The 16,673-nt window shown below is 37.3% G+C and overlaps 1 protein-coding gene across 1 annotated transcript; it reads left to right on the top strand.

Annotated features, from left to right (window-relative positions):
- Nucleotides 1–112: 112 nt before the first annotated feature.
- On the top strand, nucleotides 113–16,644 carry btbd16 (BTB (POZ) domain containing 16). The gene is made up of 17 exons (XM_084434941.1): nucleotides 113–352; nucleotides 1,554–1,602; nucleotides 1,700–1,853; nucleotides 5,183–5,288; nucleotides 5,638–5,726; nucleotides 7,930–8,068; nucleotides 8,757–8,866; nucleotides 9,059–9,170; nucleotides 10,071–10,140; nucleotides 10,317–10,447; nucleotides 11,850–11,969; nucleotides 12,207–12,292; nucleotides 14,204–14,286; nucleotides 14,471–14,545; nucleotides 14,743–14,844; nucleotides 15,742–15,930; nucleotides 16,490–16,644. Exons 1-17 carry the CDS (start codon nucleotides 294–296, stop codon nucleotides 16,553–16,555), a joined length of 1,740 nt encoding a protein of 579 aa, XP_084291067.1. The 5' UTR covers nucleotides 113–293; the 3' UTR covers nucleotides 16,556–16,644.
- Nucleotides 16,645–16,673: the final 29 nt, after the last annotated feature.

Here is a 16,673-nt window from a genome sequence, read left to right as displayed (position 1 = left end):
AAGTGACCCACATGTATCCTAGCAACAAAACATGTCAACAAGAAGTATAAATTATAGAGCACAAACTCTACGGCTAGTCTCGATCTCCCTCACTCTTCATCCATCTGTAAAGTAACTTACAGCCTGTTTTTTTTTTTTTTTAGCGGCTTTTAGTGTTTATTCATAGTGAGAAACAAACACCTAACTCATTACACATTACTTTAGTTTTTAAACGTCTTGTTTGGGAACGTGATGTGGACTGTCAGTCAGGACAAGTGAAAGCATTTTTTTTGTTGTTGGGGGATTTAAACAAAATGCACATCCAGTGGAGTCCTTTATCTGCCAGGAATATGCCACCCAGACCTCACACAAGGTGGGTTAATGCACAAGAAGTGTCATGAAGTATTACTAGAATCACTAGAATATAGGGTCCTAAATTTTTTTTAACTTTTTTTTTCAATCTAACAATCTAGGGGGTTTACATTTTTTAGATGCTAGGCCTACAAACCCCAAATATGATAATTCCTGTGCGAGGGACCCCCATCCTAAAATTTAAAAGGCAGCTATAGTTTCATATAGGCTAGTTGTAGCCTATTAGGCAGCTAAGACTCAATTTGAAGACTGTGTAACAAATTATATTATTAATATGCATAATATGTAATTTGGAAAATATTTAGTTTGTATTACATTACATTATACTCACTATGGTATGGCATTAAATAAATCTATGCTGTTAGTTTTATTTATTTTAATTGTTGTTACACTGTCTGAATCGTTCCCTATCCCCTATAGGAGATAGGGAATGATCCCATATAGTGCACTATGTGCCATTCACCATGTAGAAAATAGTAAATGTATGAACAAGTGACCAATTTTGGCTGCAGCTTCACTGTGTAATTATAATGTAGGGGGCGGAATGCTTCAGATTCTAGAGAGCATTATTGGACAGAAAATCTGATGAGAAGCTGAAGTGAGAGACTGTCTTGAATATCTTGAATTAAATTCGAATTGTGTCATTGTTTTAGAGCACACTAGCTTATAGATAACATTAAGGCTAAAATATTCATACTAAAAGCCAAAAAACGTTCATTTTGATTTCATGGGGAGTTCAAAGATAAAATAAACATAAACAACAAAACAAAAGTAAAGCGGCAGCCCATCATGGACGACTGCCGCAGATAAAGATAAAGTCCAGGCCTGGTCCTCTCTCGACTTCCACTGTCGTCACTCCTCTTTTTATCATTCCGGAGCTCCTCCGTGGGACTCATTAACACTCGTTCCACAGGCCTCGCTCCGTTCCCATGGCTCTCGGCCGCACCCTGCTTGCCACAATCTTATTTATTTATTAATTTTCACATTTGTTTTTCTGTAAACTTTTCCATAGACCCCCTAGCAGTCCCTTGTGGCCCCCAGGCCTCAGTTTGAAAACCCCTGCTCAACTGTATGCTATATTAGACACCAACATACTGTCCCTAATTGATTTCTCAAATCAATGTTTCTGTGTTTTTTGCACTTCACAGATATAAAGCTAGTTCATTTCAAATGGCTACCCATTCAGTACTTTTGTTTTTCAGGTCGGCGCTTATAACCTCCCACATTTCACAACAAAACTCTACAAGAAGTGTAAGTTTGAATCTTCTTCATGACTCTGGACCAAATATATTTATTTGTCTTTGAAACTTTTAGCACATCACGTACTGTTATTCTATGATTCTAACAGGTGTCAGCTCGCTCACTAGGTCAGCGCACACAAGCTGGCCACACTAACCGCTGGCAGCTGCCTGGTGCTTTAGGCAGTGACCTATTGGGGCAGGCGCAGATTCAGAGAGCAGAGGAGTTCGGCAATAAATCATCAGACAGAAAAGATTATTCAGGTGAGATGTGCAATTAGCCTAAAACTGCAAACGAATTACATGTTTTGGATCAGGAATGTTAAAACTCAGATATAAGTATTAAGGAAAAATTGTCTTGACCAATACATTATTCCATATAAATACATTTAATACCATATGACACCTTTTATCACAATAAAAGAATAAATATAATGCAAAAAAATAATGACCATAACCCAAACCATCATAACATCATAACAAAAAAAAAATCATACACAATACAAAATATCTTATAAAATATGTATTAGACCCATCAGATACCTAAATACAAAACATTCAGCCCTTTTGCACTTTTTGCACTTTCACTAATTTCAATTTGCAATGACTTTTAATCACCAGATGTGACAGCTCTTAATAAATGTATGAAGAGACATGTTTCACTAACATTTCACAACCACAATGCGTCACAGTATTGTCTTCATTTCAACACTATATCCGATTTAATAAATCTCTTCAGTCAGTCTGTCAGTGCAGTGTGAGTCCAGAGGTCTGATATTCCTACTTTATTTATAAAAATAAAAAAAAGATCATAGATAAATAGATAGATCAAATGTATCTATTATTCATGATGAAACATTCATGATGAAACATTTATTCTTCTGTAAGAGTGTTCGGATTTGGAAAAAGCTCTTTTATATCAAGGAGTAACCACTCGCATTAATGCGATGGGTTTTACCCATAATGCCACAGCGTGTCTTCAGCACTGACTTTTGCCAGAATCCTGGGTTTACCAGGGGGATACGAGTGCCACTCTATGCCAACCCGCCGACCTGGTGTCACAAACCTGGCATCATTTTAGAGATAGGCACCTGTAGGGTTTTGGCATAAGAGTTGTATAAGAGGAATTGGCAGTTACGCACATGAACGACCTTTACAAAACCCCCCTTTTTTATTTAAAAGACAGTATGGCTTTTGACTCCTGTGCCAGGCTTCTGTGAGTCTGTTTAATTCAAAATAATCAGAATATTGCGGTGAAATAGAGGTGGACATGCTGAGAGGCGTCTGCTTGAATTGAATGAGTTTTCACATCCAAGACACTGAATATGCAGATGTTAAAAGACACTCTCCACAAATAACAAACTGGTGTCCTATTATTTGTTAAAGCCGCGAAGGCAAAAAAACCTTTTTTTTTTGTGTGTGTGTGTGTGTGTGGTTTTTTTTAGAACTATTAAAGGCTTAGTGCACCCAAAAATGAAAATCCTGTCATAATTTACTCACCCTCATGTCGTTCCAAACCCGTAGGACTTTCGTTTATCTTCGGAACACAAATGAAGATCTTTTCGATGAAATCTTAGGGCTTTCTGTCCTTCCACTGACTACACAACTACCACTTTGACATTTCAAAAAGTTAATAATGAGATCGTAAAACTAATCCATTTGAATTGAGCTGTTTAGTCCACATTTTCTGAAGAGACTCGATCGCTTTATGAACAGATTTGATTTAGGCTTTTATTCACATTTAAACATTGATCAGCGAACAGAAACAGAAACTCAGCCAAACCTGCTTGAAGCGCGAGAACAAACCTCATTGGTTCTTGCGGAAGCTCAAACGTGCTGCGTAACACAAGAATGAACCTCACTGGTTCTCGCACGTCAAGAGAACATTTCCGTTTGGATGTGTGGATTGATGAATGTTTATATGTGAATAAAAGCCTAAATTCAGTCAAGTGTTAATTATATAAAGCGATCTTTCTTTGTCTCTTCAGAAAATTTGGACTAAACCACTCAATTCATTGGAACGACATGAGGGTGAATCGCCTTATTAATGACAGAATTTTCATTTTTGGGTGAACTATTCTTTTAAATATGTTAATTAAATATGTTATTAAAAAAATTTATATTTTGTTATTTAAAAGTGCTCTAAGCGATGTTGGGTGACGTCACTTCTTGTTGACGTTCGAAGTATTGTCAAACAAAACGGAGGCTAGCTCGACCCTCCCTCCTCCTCATTCTGTCCTCTATCCCCCCCCTCCGTGCTTCCTGAAACAGTCATGAAGGAGTCGGAGGCTTTTCCGATGTAAATTCAGGACTTCGTGCATTCCTTTTCCCTCTTCTTTGCTATTTGTTCATCGGAACGTCGTCTCTTTGGTCGTGTGTCGGCCATATCAAAATTCAAGAGAATATAATTCTAACGTTAGTCGTTGTCTAGGACATCTCTCCTCTTGCTAACTTCCCTCTTCATGCTTCTCTCTCCTCCACTCCCCACACGCCCCTTCATGTGCACGAGCACTAACCCCCCAACCCCCACCCCCAAATCATTCTTGTCTGTTATTGGCTGGAACACTGTTTGTTATGTTTCGTGGTCCAGGCTGGGCCAGTTTGTTTTTCTTGCCGTTTGTGGAGCCTGGGCTGTCTACAGAGGCTGCGTTTTTTTACAGTGTGTTCAGGGGACAGACAGCTAGTGGATAGTGAGGAGATGTTTGCTGTATGTGACAAAAAATGTTTTGGCCTAAAAAATGCATGACATCGCTTAGAGCACCTTTGAACACTGTCTTGTTCCAAACCTGTATGACTTTCTTTCTTCTGTGGGACACAAAGGAAGATATTTGGAATAATTTTGGTAATCAAACATTTTTGATTACCATTGACTTCTATTTCACAAAATTACTTAATATCTTCCTTTATGTTCCACAGAAGAAAGAAAGCCATACAGGTTTGAAACAAAATTAGGGTGATTAAATTATGATTTTCATTTTTGGATGAACTATTCCTTTTAGCTATTATGTTGTTACACCATCCCAGCAGCCCGTTGATAGTGGATTTCTTTTTTTATCTTTTTGTCCAATACTTTTTCCTTTCTCTATTTAAAAATGTCCAACAAATAGTTACAGATATACAAAACTGTATAACTGAAACTAACAAGATATATTGTTTAGAAAAACAAACACTTACTAACTATTCACTATCTATTATTATAACAGGGTTGCAAAGATGGCATGCAAAATTATAAAAATAAAAAACAATCATAATATATAGAGATTAATTAGTATTAATGAGAAGTGCAAAAGTATGCATAACATTATTGAAAAATACTGTATAGGCTATAGTAAATTTATGATTTAAAAAGATAAGAACTGCCCAAACAAACAGTGATTGCTGGAGTGATGAAACAAAGCATAATTAAAAGGGTTATTCTTATATTCGTAATTTGCATAAATTTTTCATTATTTTCTCTCATTTTCATTAATGCACACAGCCATCTGTCACAGACATATGTTTGCTCAAAGCTCAAATATCTGGATCACTTCATCCTATTCTTAAACACACACACACACACTCATATTTTCTCTCACTGTGTGTTTATGTTGCAGCTGACCCCATGGCACTCCACTGGCACGAGACTGCCACTAGCTGCCCACATTCCCCTTTGCCACGTCTCGTTCACCCGCTCTCGGCCAGCCGACGTGCCCGACTCTGGTATGTTGCCAGGGACAAGTGGACTTCCATGACAACTGTTTAGCGGGAGAGAGAGACGGGCAGGCGAGGGGAGAGGGGGACAGTTTATCTCACTCCGGGATAGATCTGTGGGAAATCTGCCAAGCCACATGCTATCATTATGGAGCAGGTTGGATAGCACATTAGAAAATGACAACTTTCAATTTGGTGGGCCTTTGAACACAAAGACTATCAGGAGGGGCCGCAGAACACTTGGCACTGAAGCACTGTGGGATGAGAGGGGATTAAAGTGACAAAGTGTGTGTGTGTGTGTGTGTGTGTGTGTGTGTGTGTGTGCACATATAATGTCTCTCTTTACCTTTATATACAGCAAAGATGTCACATGGTCTTCAAAGCTTGACACTCCAGAGGAACGATTTGATGTTTTGTCTCGCGGAGTGGCCCATAACGCTAAACCAGGTATGACGTATTGGAAATCTAATTGGCGGTGTTTGCTACGTCAGAAATCATTATTGCTATTCCTCAGATTAAGGGTTTAAGGGACAGTTTATCCAAAAATGAAATTCTCTCATCATTCACTCACCCTCAAATGTATTTGACTTTCTTTCTTCAGATAAACACAAATGAAGATTTTTAGGAAAATAATCCATCTCTGTGAGTCCCTATAATGCCTTTGATTGGCTGACACTTGTTTGACACTTGAAAAACCACACACAGCTATCATAATGGTAAAAAGCAGTAGTTAGTTAAAAATAGTTATAAATATTAGTTTTTTTTTTTTTATATACACCTATCATTTTGCTTCAGAAGTCTAATGGATTACTGTCACGATCACTGTGTGATCACTTTATCTGCAGAAAGAAAGTCATATATTTCGGGGATGGCATGAGGGTGAGTAAATGAGAGAATTTTGAAACTATACCTTTAAGGATTTGAACAACCATGTTATACAGGAAAAAATGATGCCTCAAATTATGTGATTTGTGAATAAAAGGTGAGTTGTTGTATTTCTAAGTCATTTTCACCTGGATGATGATTAAAATGACTGAATAAATCCAATTCAAATTTACATTGAAGCATGGACCAGAGTAATATCTAGAGACCAGAATATCATGCAGGGTGGATGGGTGGTCTCATTTAGGATAGTAAGCCAATACTCAGAACACCAGGCAACACCCTAGCAACCACCTAGAACACATAGGTAAACCACATACAGTACACTGCGTCCAAAAGCTTAGGCTGCTGGCTTATTGCCTTAGTGCCCTATCTGGCAATAGCAGCATTTGTGCAAGAAGGGGTGATGTGATTTCACCAAGTACAACATGTTCCTGGATCAACATCATTGTTGATCCTGGAACAACATTCGATCAACCAATCAGATTTGAGGGACAAGTGTACAGTTTATGTCAAGTTTATGCTTACAACCAGGGTTAGGTGCTTCTACCCTCTGATTTTAGGGATATGGTTAGGGTTGGGGATAGGGGTAGGACTATGTTTTCTGACAGGAATGTTGTTCCAGAATCCAGGATCAACAAAATATGTTGATACAGGAACATGCTTTACTCTGCAAAATCGTGGCGACCTGCACAAAGGTGCAGAATCTGATTTTGCCAAGTACAACATGTTCCTGGATCAACATTACATTCAACCAATCAGATTTGAGGGACAAGTTTACAGTTTATGTCAAGTTTAGGCTTACAAACAAGCAAGAAAATTGCTAACCACACACTGAATTCAAACCAGACTAAAAAAGTCTGCGTGGTGCAAAATGTGCAAAGTGCATGTGAATTAAAAGCTAGACAAGCACGAGCAGACGTTTCAGCACATTCAGCACTTTTGGTTCTACGCACCAGAAGCAAAAGGATTTTTTTTACCTATTTGGAGCACAACATTTTTTTCATGTTTAGACTTACAATCAGGGTTTGCACCGTTAGTCACAGTATCATTTTCCTCATAATTGATCGATAAGCTAAGGTTATGGTTAGGTTTAGGTTTAGGTTTAGGTTTAGGTTTAGGTTTAGGGGTAGGGATATGGTTATGGTTATGGTTAGGATCAAATTTTTGGACATCAACATGTTGATCCAGGAACTTGGCAAAATCAGGATGATTTCGGACAGAATTCTGAATTCTGAGGCAGCAAAACAGTTTAATGATCTACAATAAAATAGAGAGAGCTTTGTTCCTATGCAAATATTTACTACAATACTAATTTCTCACTAGAAATGACATCCAAAGTCAAGGGAAAAAGTCAAGGAATCAAATGCAATCTATGCTGCCTTCAAAAATCAATCAGATGAAGGTATCTCATTCTCAGTAGACAGGATGTGACATGATCATCGAATTTTGACATACCTTATTGCCTTTCTACCTCCACATGTTTTAGCTTTCAGATGCAACCATAGTGACTCCCTGGCAATGACCAACCCTAGGGGCCATAGAGACTTGGGAATGGGCTGTTTTGATTTATAGCAATGCCATAGCAACCACCTACAATTCCCTAGCACAGTTACAGGGGACAAAATGCACTCACATTTCGTTCAGAAAATGTTCAAATCTAGTTTCTTCTATTTATTCCCACTGCCGTTATTCTATTCATATTTCTGCGTGAATTATATATAATGATGATATTCTAAATATCTGTCCTTTTTGTGCATGTTCATAGATGCAGTACTGGAATGTCTGGGGGTCAGATGGAAGCTGCATTGCTCCATCCTGAGTAGTTCAGACACGTTATTTGAGTTGTATACCAACAGCAAGAGACAGCAGGATGTTGAGCTACAGAAGAGAGCAGGTATGGTGCTGTATAGTGTAGCAACCCGGATCAATGCATTTAAAAAAAAAATGTTTTGGGGTTTTTTGTTTTGTTTTGGGGTTTTTGTTTTTGTTTTTGTTTTGGGGGTTTTGTTTTTTGTTTTGGAGTTTGAGTTTTTTTGGTTTGGGGTTTTTGTTTTGTTTTGTTTTGTTTTGTTTTGTCGTTTTGTTTTGTTTCATTTCGATAGTAAGCCTCCCATAATCTTAAAGCATAATTAGTCAACAATGTGCAATTTCAGAAATCACATTTGCCTGAAGACGTAACCAAAGCATCAGTGTGCAACCTGAACACTCTCAGTTAGGGGTATAGATATCACACACTTTACCTATAAAATTACCTTAAAATATTCCTTAGAAATAGTTGACACCACCCAAAATGCATTATATAATGAGCTCATGCTTGGGAGAGAGCTCTTTATTTACAAAATAGTTCATTAAAATCGTCATAAAATATGCAGGACAATAACTGAGAACCATTATGGTGTAATAAATAATGCAAAAGAGAAGATCACGTTATAGTGACCAGTGCTATCCTTGTGATCATAATAAATAGACCACAATATAACTTACAAATATTCGACATATTTATCATAGAGCTTGTGAAATAGACATATTGAAAAAACAGAAATTCAGGCCGTCCATTTTGTGTTGTGATATTGCAGTCAGTGGGAAAGACAGCAGAGTTAGTAGTTCTGCATGTGAGAGAGGACTTGTCTACAGGAAGTGGCTTCTCAGAGGTCCTTTGATTCTCCGACTGCCTGTCAAAGATGACTCCATCAATAAAGAGGGTAAGCGCTAAAAGGGCATCATTTTTATTATATTACAGTGGTAAATGACAAGCTGTGTCATCATCTCTTATTGACTTGCTGTCACATGAGTTTCTGATCTAAGTGTACTCTCAGAGATGTTGACTGATGAGGGGGCACACAGTGACAGTTATGGAGTAATACAGTTATGTAAGAATCTCTCTTGTGTTCCAGCGTTGTCTTTTGCCCTGCGTACACTGTATGACCCTGAGGAACGCCCTGATGAGTGGGGAGAGGCCGTACTCTCCACTGCTGCATTACTGGGAATGTCAAACCTCTTCCAGAAGTGAGTATTAACCTCTTCAAATCTGTTCTGGAACTGGCAGATTCATTCGGTCTGATACATGATGTCCAATACACAAGCTACTGCAGTCACTGCCACTGTCGTCTGTGTCTGTGTCTGTGTCTGTGTCACAAAGATGGCACTATCCGAAATCCTTGAGGGGACATTTTTGGTCCCCATGAGGAAAACATATTATAAAAGACATGTTTTTTGAAAATATAAAAATGCAGAAAGCTTTAGCTGTGATGGTTAGGGGGTAGAATATACAGTTTGTACAGTATAAAAATTATTATGTCTATGGAAAGTCCCCATAAAACATGAAAACACACCATATTATGCTAATATAGATGTTATCTCTATCTATATAGATGATATTTTATATGTAAATGTGTGTGTGTGTGTGTGTGTGTGTGTGTGTGTGTGTGTGTGTGTGTGTGTGTGTGTGTGTGTGTGTGTGTGTGTGTGTGTGTGTGTGTGTGTGTGTGTGTGTGTGTGTGTGTGTGTGTGTGTGTGTGTGTGTGTGTGTGTGTGTTATTAAGTAATAAACGCTAATCCAGAAGTCCATAATGCCACTCCCTGGTCTCTAGAGAAGTTTGTTTTGTCCAGTTTTAGATTAATTCATATCCAGGATGTTGGGTGGAACTGGATGTGAACTGTGGCACTGCAGACAGTCACTGAAAATATTTTTCATATAAGATCAACTATGTTCCACCCAGCCGAGTTTAACTCAACATGCATTGCATCACAGTCCGTGTCTCCCATGTGTGCGTCAATTTGTAATTATGCAAATCAAATTTTTATACAGTCACGAATACTTACATGTTTAGTTTTGGAATGAATACACAGGGTTGTATGATATATCAAATATTATATAATTTTGAGACTGATGCATTTGATAAACAGGTGTCTTACAGAGATGTTGGCACATATCTCGTCTTCGACTGTGTGCAGCTTTCATCAAGTGTCCTGCAAGGTAACTATTATTATTATTATTATTATTATTGTTGTTGTTATAAAACTATAATGAAATGGATCCTATTCCTATTCCATCCTTTTCTATTGTTCTTTAAATGACCAATAGGGGGAGCTCTGTATTCAGCTCTGTATTTAGTGTTTAAAAGTCTATTAACCTCTTTTTGTGTTTTTCAGTTTAAAGAGACTTTTCTCCAGAGAGCATGTGAGCGCTGGTTGGAGCTGTTCCTAGTGACCGAACTCTCTTTCCACATAAAACTTAAAGATTTGCCTTTTGACCTTATGCTGAAGACCCTGCGTTCTCCAAGGTCTCATACTTTTTCTCAACCTTTTTAAGAGTATCACTGACAATTCGCATCGGGAAACACTTGCATCATGATCTTGCTTGATTGCATTACTTTTGCATAAAGAATATGAAGCGTATTTTTATAGGACCGTTAGGATTTTTGGTGACACTTTACAATAAGGTTCAGTAGTTTACATTTGTTAACTATTTTGCATTGTGACTTTCATCCCAATCCTTATTACTACAAAGCATCAGGATATTTTACTTTTGAGTTTGTTTATAATCCTTTTTATCTCAGGAATAATTCGCATTAGATTCTTAGTCATGAAAAGTCATACATTTATCGTGAAAATAATCCTGATTTTTGTAATGTCACTCTGCAAAACATAAAGGTCGTAAAATAGACTTTTTTTCCTTTACAGTGCTATGCATAAGTTTAGGCAACCATGCTAAAGTTGACTAAAAAGAGGAATAAAAAATCATATTTTGCAAATTTAACTTAATGCCTTATTTTAAAAAATTAGGAAAAATCCAACCTTTAAGGACACCAATTTTCTTTGTGAATGAATAATGTATCGTAAATAAATAAATGTTCTTCCTTAAAAAACAGGGTGCATAAGTTTGGGCACCACTATGTTAAATTCCCATAGAGGCAGGCAGATTTTTATTTTTAAGTATTTTTTTTTATTTTTTTTTAGGATACTATGTACATCCTGATAAAGTTCCCTTGGCCTTTGGAATTAAAATAGCCCCACATCATCACATAGCCTTCACCATACCTAGAGATTGGCATGATTTTATTTCAGTTAGCCTAATAGCTAGTTTGATTTGCATTGAGAGATGATCTTATGGAAAGTACTCCATGCCAATCTCTAGGTATGGTGAAGGCTAGGTGATGATGTGGGGCTATTTTAATTCCAAAGGCCAAGGGAACTTTATCAGGATGCATAGTATCCTAAAAAAAATATAAAAAAAATACTTAAAAATAAAAATCTGCCTGCCTCTATGGGAATTTAACATAGTGGTGCCCAAACTTATGCACCCTGTTTTTTAAGGAAGAACATTTATTTATTTACGATACATTATTCATTCACAAAGAAAATTGGTGTCCTTAAAGGTTGGATTTTTCCTATTTCTTTAAAATAAGGCATTAAGTTAAATTTGCAAAATATGATTTTTTTATTCCTCTTTTTAGTCAACTTTAGCATGGTTGCCTAAACTTATGCATAGCACTGTATGTAAAATATATTTAATTTTTCTGTAGATTTTTTGGATGACGTATGTCCTGGCCATTCCTTGCAAGTTTTTAAAGCACTTTTCTGAGCTTGAAATAACCTTCTGCATAGATAATGACTATTTAAAACGCATCAAAAATGAGCAGATGGAGTAAATCAGCAGGAAACTAATAAGGTCTCTGTGTCTAGACTGTTTGCATCTAATGAATATGAGGTCTTGAGAGCGGTGCTGTACTGGCTGTACCTGAAGTTAAACCCCCTCCGAGAGACCCTACCTGCCCATAGCATCATCATCCACTTCTTCTCCAGGTACATAACCTCCATCAAACCATTTACAGCTATCAGCAACAACACTATGCACATGGTCCATTAGTATAATTCCAGTCAGTAAAAACCCCATTTACAGAAGACATTACAATAATTCAATGACTTCAATTGTGCAGCAAACTACATTCTTTTTTAAATGACCTTGATACTACTTAGCTACTTTCATGCACATATGCTGTTTTTAATGACATCCCTCCATCATGTATCTGTCTGTTTCAGGGAAACGGCTGTTTTCTTGGAACAGCCTCAGGGTCAAAAATACATCACTATCTTTCAAGCTCTTCGTATGCATGGCATTACTGAATGTAAGTTTTGGATGCTTCATGAATACCAATTTTTCACAAGCTCTCAAACTAACACCATCTACAACATTAAAATGAGCCTCAAAACCAAGCATACATCTTTGATTTTTAACCAAATCTCCAAATACTGTTGCGCCCCATCGTTAGCTTAAATGAAAACAGACAGTTTGGCAGAATAATGAGTATATCTGACAAACAGTGTGTCCCAGCTACAGGCTCACGTCATGGACACAATCAGAACTATCCACTGGACATGCAACACACACCCAGCATGTGATAATCCACCCCTACCCAACAGACATGACAACACTATCAGCTATTCAGAAAACGCCTCAGAAACACAGTCATGTTACTGATGTGTGCCATTTTGTTGATCTTAAGGGATAAGTTCATATAAACAGAACTTTCAGAATTTAAAACTGGATTGGATTCATTCCGACCGACTGATGAAAATTAGTTAATGTAAACATAGCTAATGTTGTTTTGGACCCCCATTGATTTTCATTGTACGGATGAAAAAAAAAAAAAAAAAGTAAGAACACTATAAAAACTTATTATGGGGGGGGGGGGGGGGGGGTATAGGGATAAAATTATCCCTTTAAAATAAAATGCTATGTGGCACTTTCATAACATTGTTGAGTGCCAAGACAAGTCAAATTGACATTCAGAATACCTAAATCACCTGAAAAAAAGATGGGGAAACCTGTTTGGAAATAATTATTAGCAGTGTTTGCTCATACGCAGGATTATGGATCTGAAGAAATTCTTGAAGGTGGCATGAAATGGAAGTTGCAGTTGTATTTTCTTGCCTATTATTACATATATCTGAGTGAAATGCTTCTTGAATAAATAAAAAAATGTCTTGATTACGTCCATCAGGAATTGATTGGATCATTGAAATACACATTGAAATACACTGTTTGATATTAGTATAGATCTCATGTGAGTGACAGGTTGTCCCGCTCTCACACAGTAAACACGAAGAGAAGGGATGTCGCTCCAAGATTATGAGGGCACATGAATAAAAAAAAAAAATGATATGTACTGATATATCATTTATAATAACAATACTCCATTAAAAAAAATTAAAAAAAAAAATCGCATTGCACCCAGCGCAATTGACTTTGTACACCGACGCATGTATCATTCCTATTTTGCACCCGCGCACAGCGGACTTTTCCCTCCACAGACGCACGTCGGTAAATTAGGAAATTAACTTGCACTCCCGGGGGGGCGGTTCAGCGCAAAGAGGAGGCGTGTTCCGGCGTGATGTGAGAAAGATGTGAAAAAATAGGCATAAATCTAGCTTACACATTTACCCAAATTTTGATACGCCTGTTTAACCGAAGTTAATTTGGCTGGGTTTCTCCCATCCCCATACAATGTCACTTCTCTGTGTTTTACGGCCCTGACGAGAACGTCGGTCTCCTCGGCTGTGAACCGCTCCTGGCGTGCGCCTGGCAAATCCGCCGTTATAATAGCAATCCGCCATGGAACAAGCGCGCCTGCTCTTAAAGGGAATGTGAGATGTCGCTCTGATTGGTTTATTTCACGTTACGCCCAAACCACACCAATGAATAATGAAGCAACTTCAGACCAACCCATTTTAGATTTGCGTCGGGCGCAAGAGTCATTTATCCCGCCGGTATAATAGCAACAGCGCCCAAGACCCGCCCACAAAGTTACTTGCGTTTCAGATCGTTAAAGGCCCTAAGTGTGTAATTTGTGTTGTAGAATAAAACAAAAAGGTCTTGTCAATTAATCACACACAATACTTGTTAGGAAAAGCAGCTTGTTACTGGAAAAGCTCTGCTGCTTACACACAAGTATGCTTACGTTAGTAGCGCTGCTACTTTTAGTCTACTTCCGAAAACTATATTTGAGTTGTGTTGTTTATGTGTGTTGATGTCTCAGGGCAGCATCTGCAGGAGCTGCAGAACATCAGAGTGCTTCCTGAATCCTGGCTGCTGAGCATCCTGTCAAACCATTATCACACTGTGAGCATGTGTAGAGACCTCAAAACACAACACCATATTCATCACTCCAGTTGTAGTGCCATACTTAATTCATGACCTGCTTGTTTCAAAGCAGCTTTATATAAGTTGTATTTGACTTTTGAGTACGCAAGTGAAAACTAATTCGTTAGCTTAATGGTTAATCTGTATGTTTTTTTTTCCATAGCTTCACAGCGGGGGCAACATGGTCGTGACTGACTTCTCCAAACAAGCCATCCGGTTTGGAATGATGTTTGATAGGGTGCGGTACACTTTCTGACACTTTAACACAGATGTGTTATTTCTAGAGCTCCATGCTTTTCTATCTTTCAGTCACTCGCTATTTCTGTTGTTGCAATATGACGAAAGTCAATCCATTTTTAACCTATTATGTGTTTGTGCTCTTTTACTTGCTTGTAAGCCTGTATTTTGTGTGTTATATGTTCTGTCGGCGTACAGGAACAAGACTGCTGCACTCAAACCATCAGCCTCTGTGGTTTTTACTTTCTTCTCCAAGCTGCTAAATTGGGCGAATCAGATACGTACAACTTCTCCATTGAGGTTAGAGCACTCACAGGTTCATACCCTTGTGAAAAGGGGCACGTGATTGTGTTTAATGTGCACTTGTAGTGTACTTCAAGTCTTAAAAGTATATAAAAAATTGTTTATTTGCAGATAATATAATATCAATTAAATAAAAGCCCACTTAAGTACAGTACACATTTCTATGGAAGCTTATTTCCACCAGAATAAACATTTTTAAAGGATAATTTTGACTTTTTATCTCACAATTGCAAGACATAAACTCAGAATTGCGAGATATAAAGTCCGAATTGTGTGATATAAAGTTTTTTTTTTTTGCAATTGCGAGTTTATATATCGCATTTCTGACATCTTTTCTCAGAATTGTGAGATTGCGAGTTATTCCAATTCTAAGGAAAAAAGACACAATTCTGACTTTATATCACGCAATTAAAAAAAAATCTGAATTGTGAGAAAAAAAGTCAGAATTGTGAGATAAAAAGTCACAATTACCTTTTTATTTTTTATTCTGTGGTGGAAACAAGGTTCCATAATATTCAGTTAGTATATTATTTTTAAAGTATATTATTTCAGCAATAAATACTCTTTTTAAAAGTATTCTAAAGTGTAATTATTTTTAACAGGGGGACTTTATACCTTATAATGTCTTAAGTATCCACCAGATGGCACTTTCAGATGGAGCTATCAATGTATTTAATTGGTGGCGTTCATTTTAATTTGTAAATATAAAGATACAGTTTGCCCAGAATAATGCCATGATTCTTGCACCTTTATGTCGTTTCAAAGCTGAATTACTCACAACAGAGGACATTTAGAATGGCTTACTAAAACAATGAGGTCTGGGGCTGTCAAGCTATAAAAAAGTCCCAAAAGAAGCCCATACAATACCAAATCACTATCTCTCTCTCTGTGTAGAGGTTAAGACACTGGGATCCCGCTGTATCACAGTCTTACATAGTGAGCCGTCCATACTGTATGAGGCCAGATCGATCGGTGTGCTATCACATCACAGTGCAAAGCTTCGCCAACGGCAAGTGGCAAGAGCACAGCAGTGGACCTGTCAATCAAGAGTTCGGCTTATGTAAACGTCGCGGTAGAAGCAAGGTACCAACACACAAACACACTGAAACAAAACAATGAAAACTAGAGACACTGCAATGATTGGTTTGACAGAATAACCTGAGGCCTGTTGCATGAAGCCAGTTTCAGTTAGTTTGAGCAAACTCAATTTTTTCGGGCTCAAAAAAATGTGTATGGATTTGTATGTTTTTGTCAACTCTAGCTCGAGTTTCTTCAACTAGCTTTATGCAACAGGCCTCTGAACACTACCAGTTTAACAGTTACATACACATACAAACAGTACATACAGTATATACACTAAATGAAAATGAGAAAAAGCTTAAATGAAATAAAAGAAACATTATTCATTTTAAGTAGTTATTTTTATTTCAAAATAGTTTTTATGGTATTAGTTTTAGTTAACTATAATGCCCTGATAGTGATATAAATAATAATTATTATTTTTGTAGTCTAAACATTATTTAATCATCATTACTGAATTATTATCTTTTCAAAAATCGGATATGTATTCTGTACAGAAAACAATGACAGATGCTTCATTATAACAAAGTTACAATTTTCTAATTTGTCTTTTTTTCAACAGCCGTTTCAGATTGAAGGACTTTTTCCACCCATCCTGGTCACCTTTGCTCTGGCATTCCCATTTTGATGCTGCCTCTGCCTGGGATTTGTGCTGTTAAATAAAACAAACAATCCATTTCATACTAAATATATGAATGGATTATATCAAAATGCTTTTGTATTTTTCATGTTCATGCATGGTGAAT

The sequence above is a fragment of the Rutilus rutilus genome, assembly GCF_951802725.1.
Source record: "Rutilus rutilus genome assembly, chromosome: 16".
Classification (NCBI taxonomy): Eukaryota; Metazoa; Chordata; class Actinopteri; order Cypriniformes; family Leuciscidae; genus Rutilus; species Rutilus rutilus.
This window is presented reverse-complemented; position numbering and strand designations above follow the sequence as displayed.

Bases quoted from the DNA above. Each gene is read 5' to 3' on its own strand.
- btbd16 (XM_084434941.1), top strand. From the start codon at position 294: ATGCACATCCAGTGGAGTCCTTTATCTGCCAGGAATATGCCACCCAGA. The intron at 9,171-10,070 runs GTGAGTATTAAC...TTTGATAAACAG, and splicing joins ATGTCAAACCTCTTCCAGAA to GTGTCTTACAGAGATGTTGG. The intron at 11,970-12,206 runs GTACATAACCTC...TGTCTGTTTCAG, and splicing joins ATCATCCACTTCTTCTCCAG to GGAAACGGCTGTTTTCTTGG.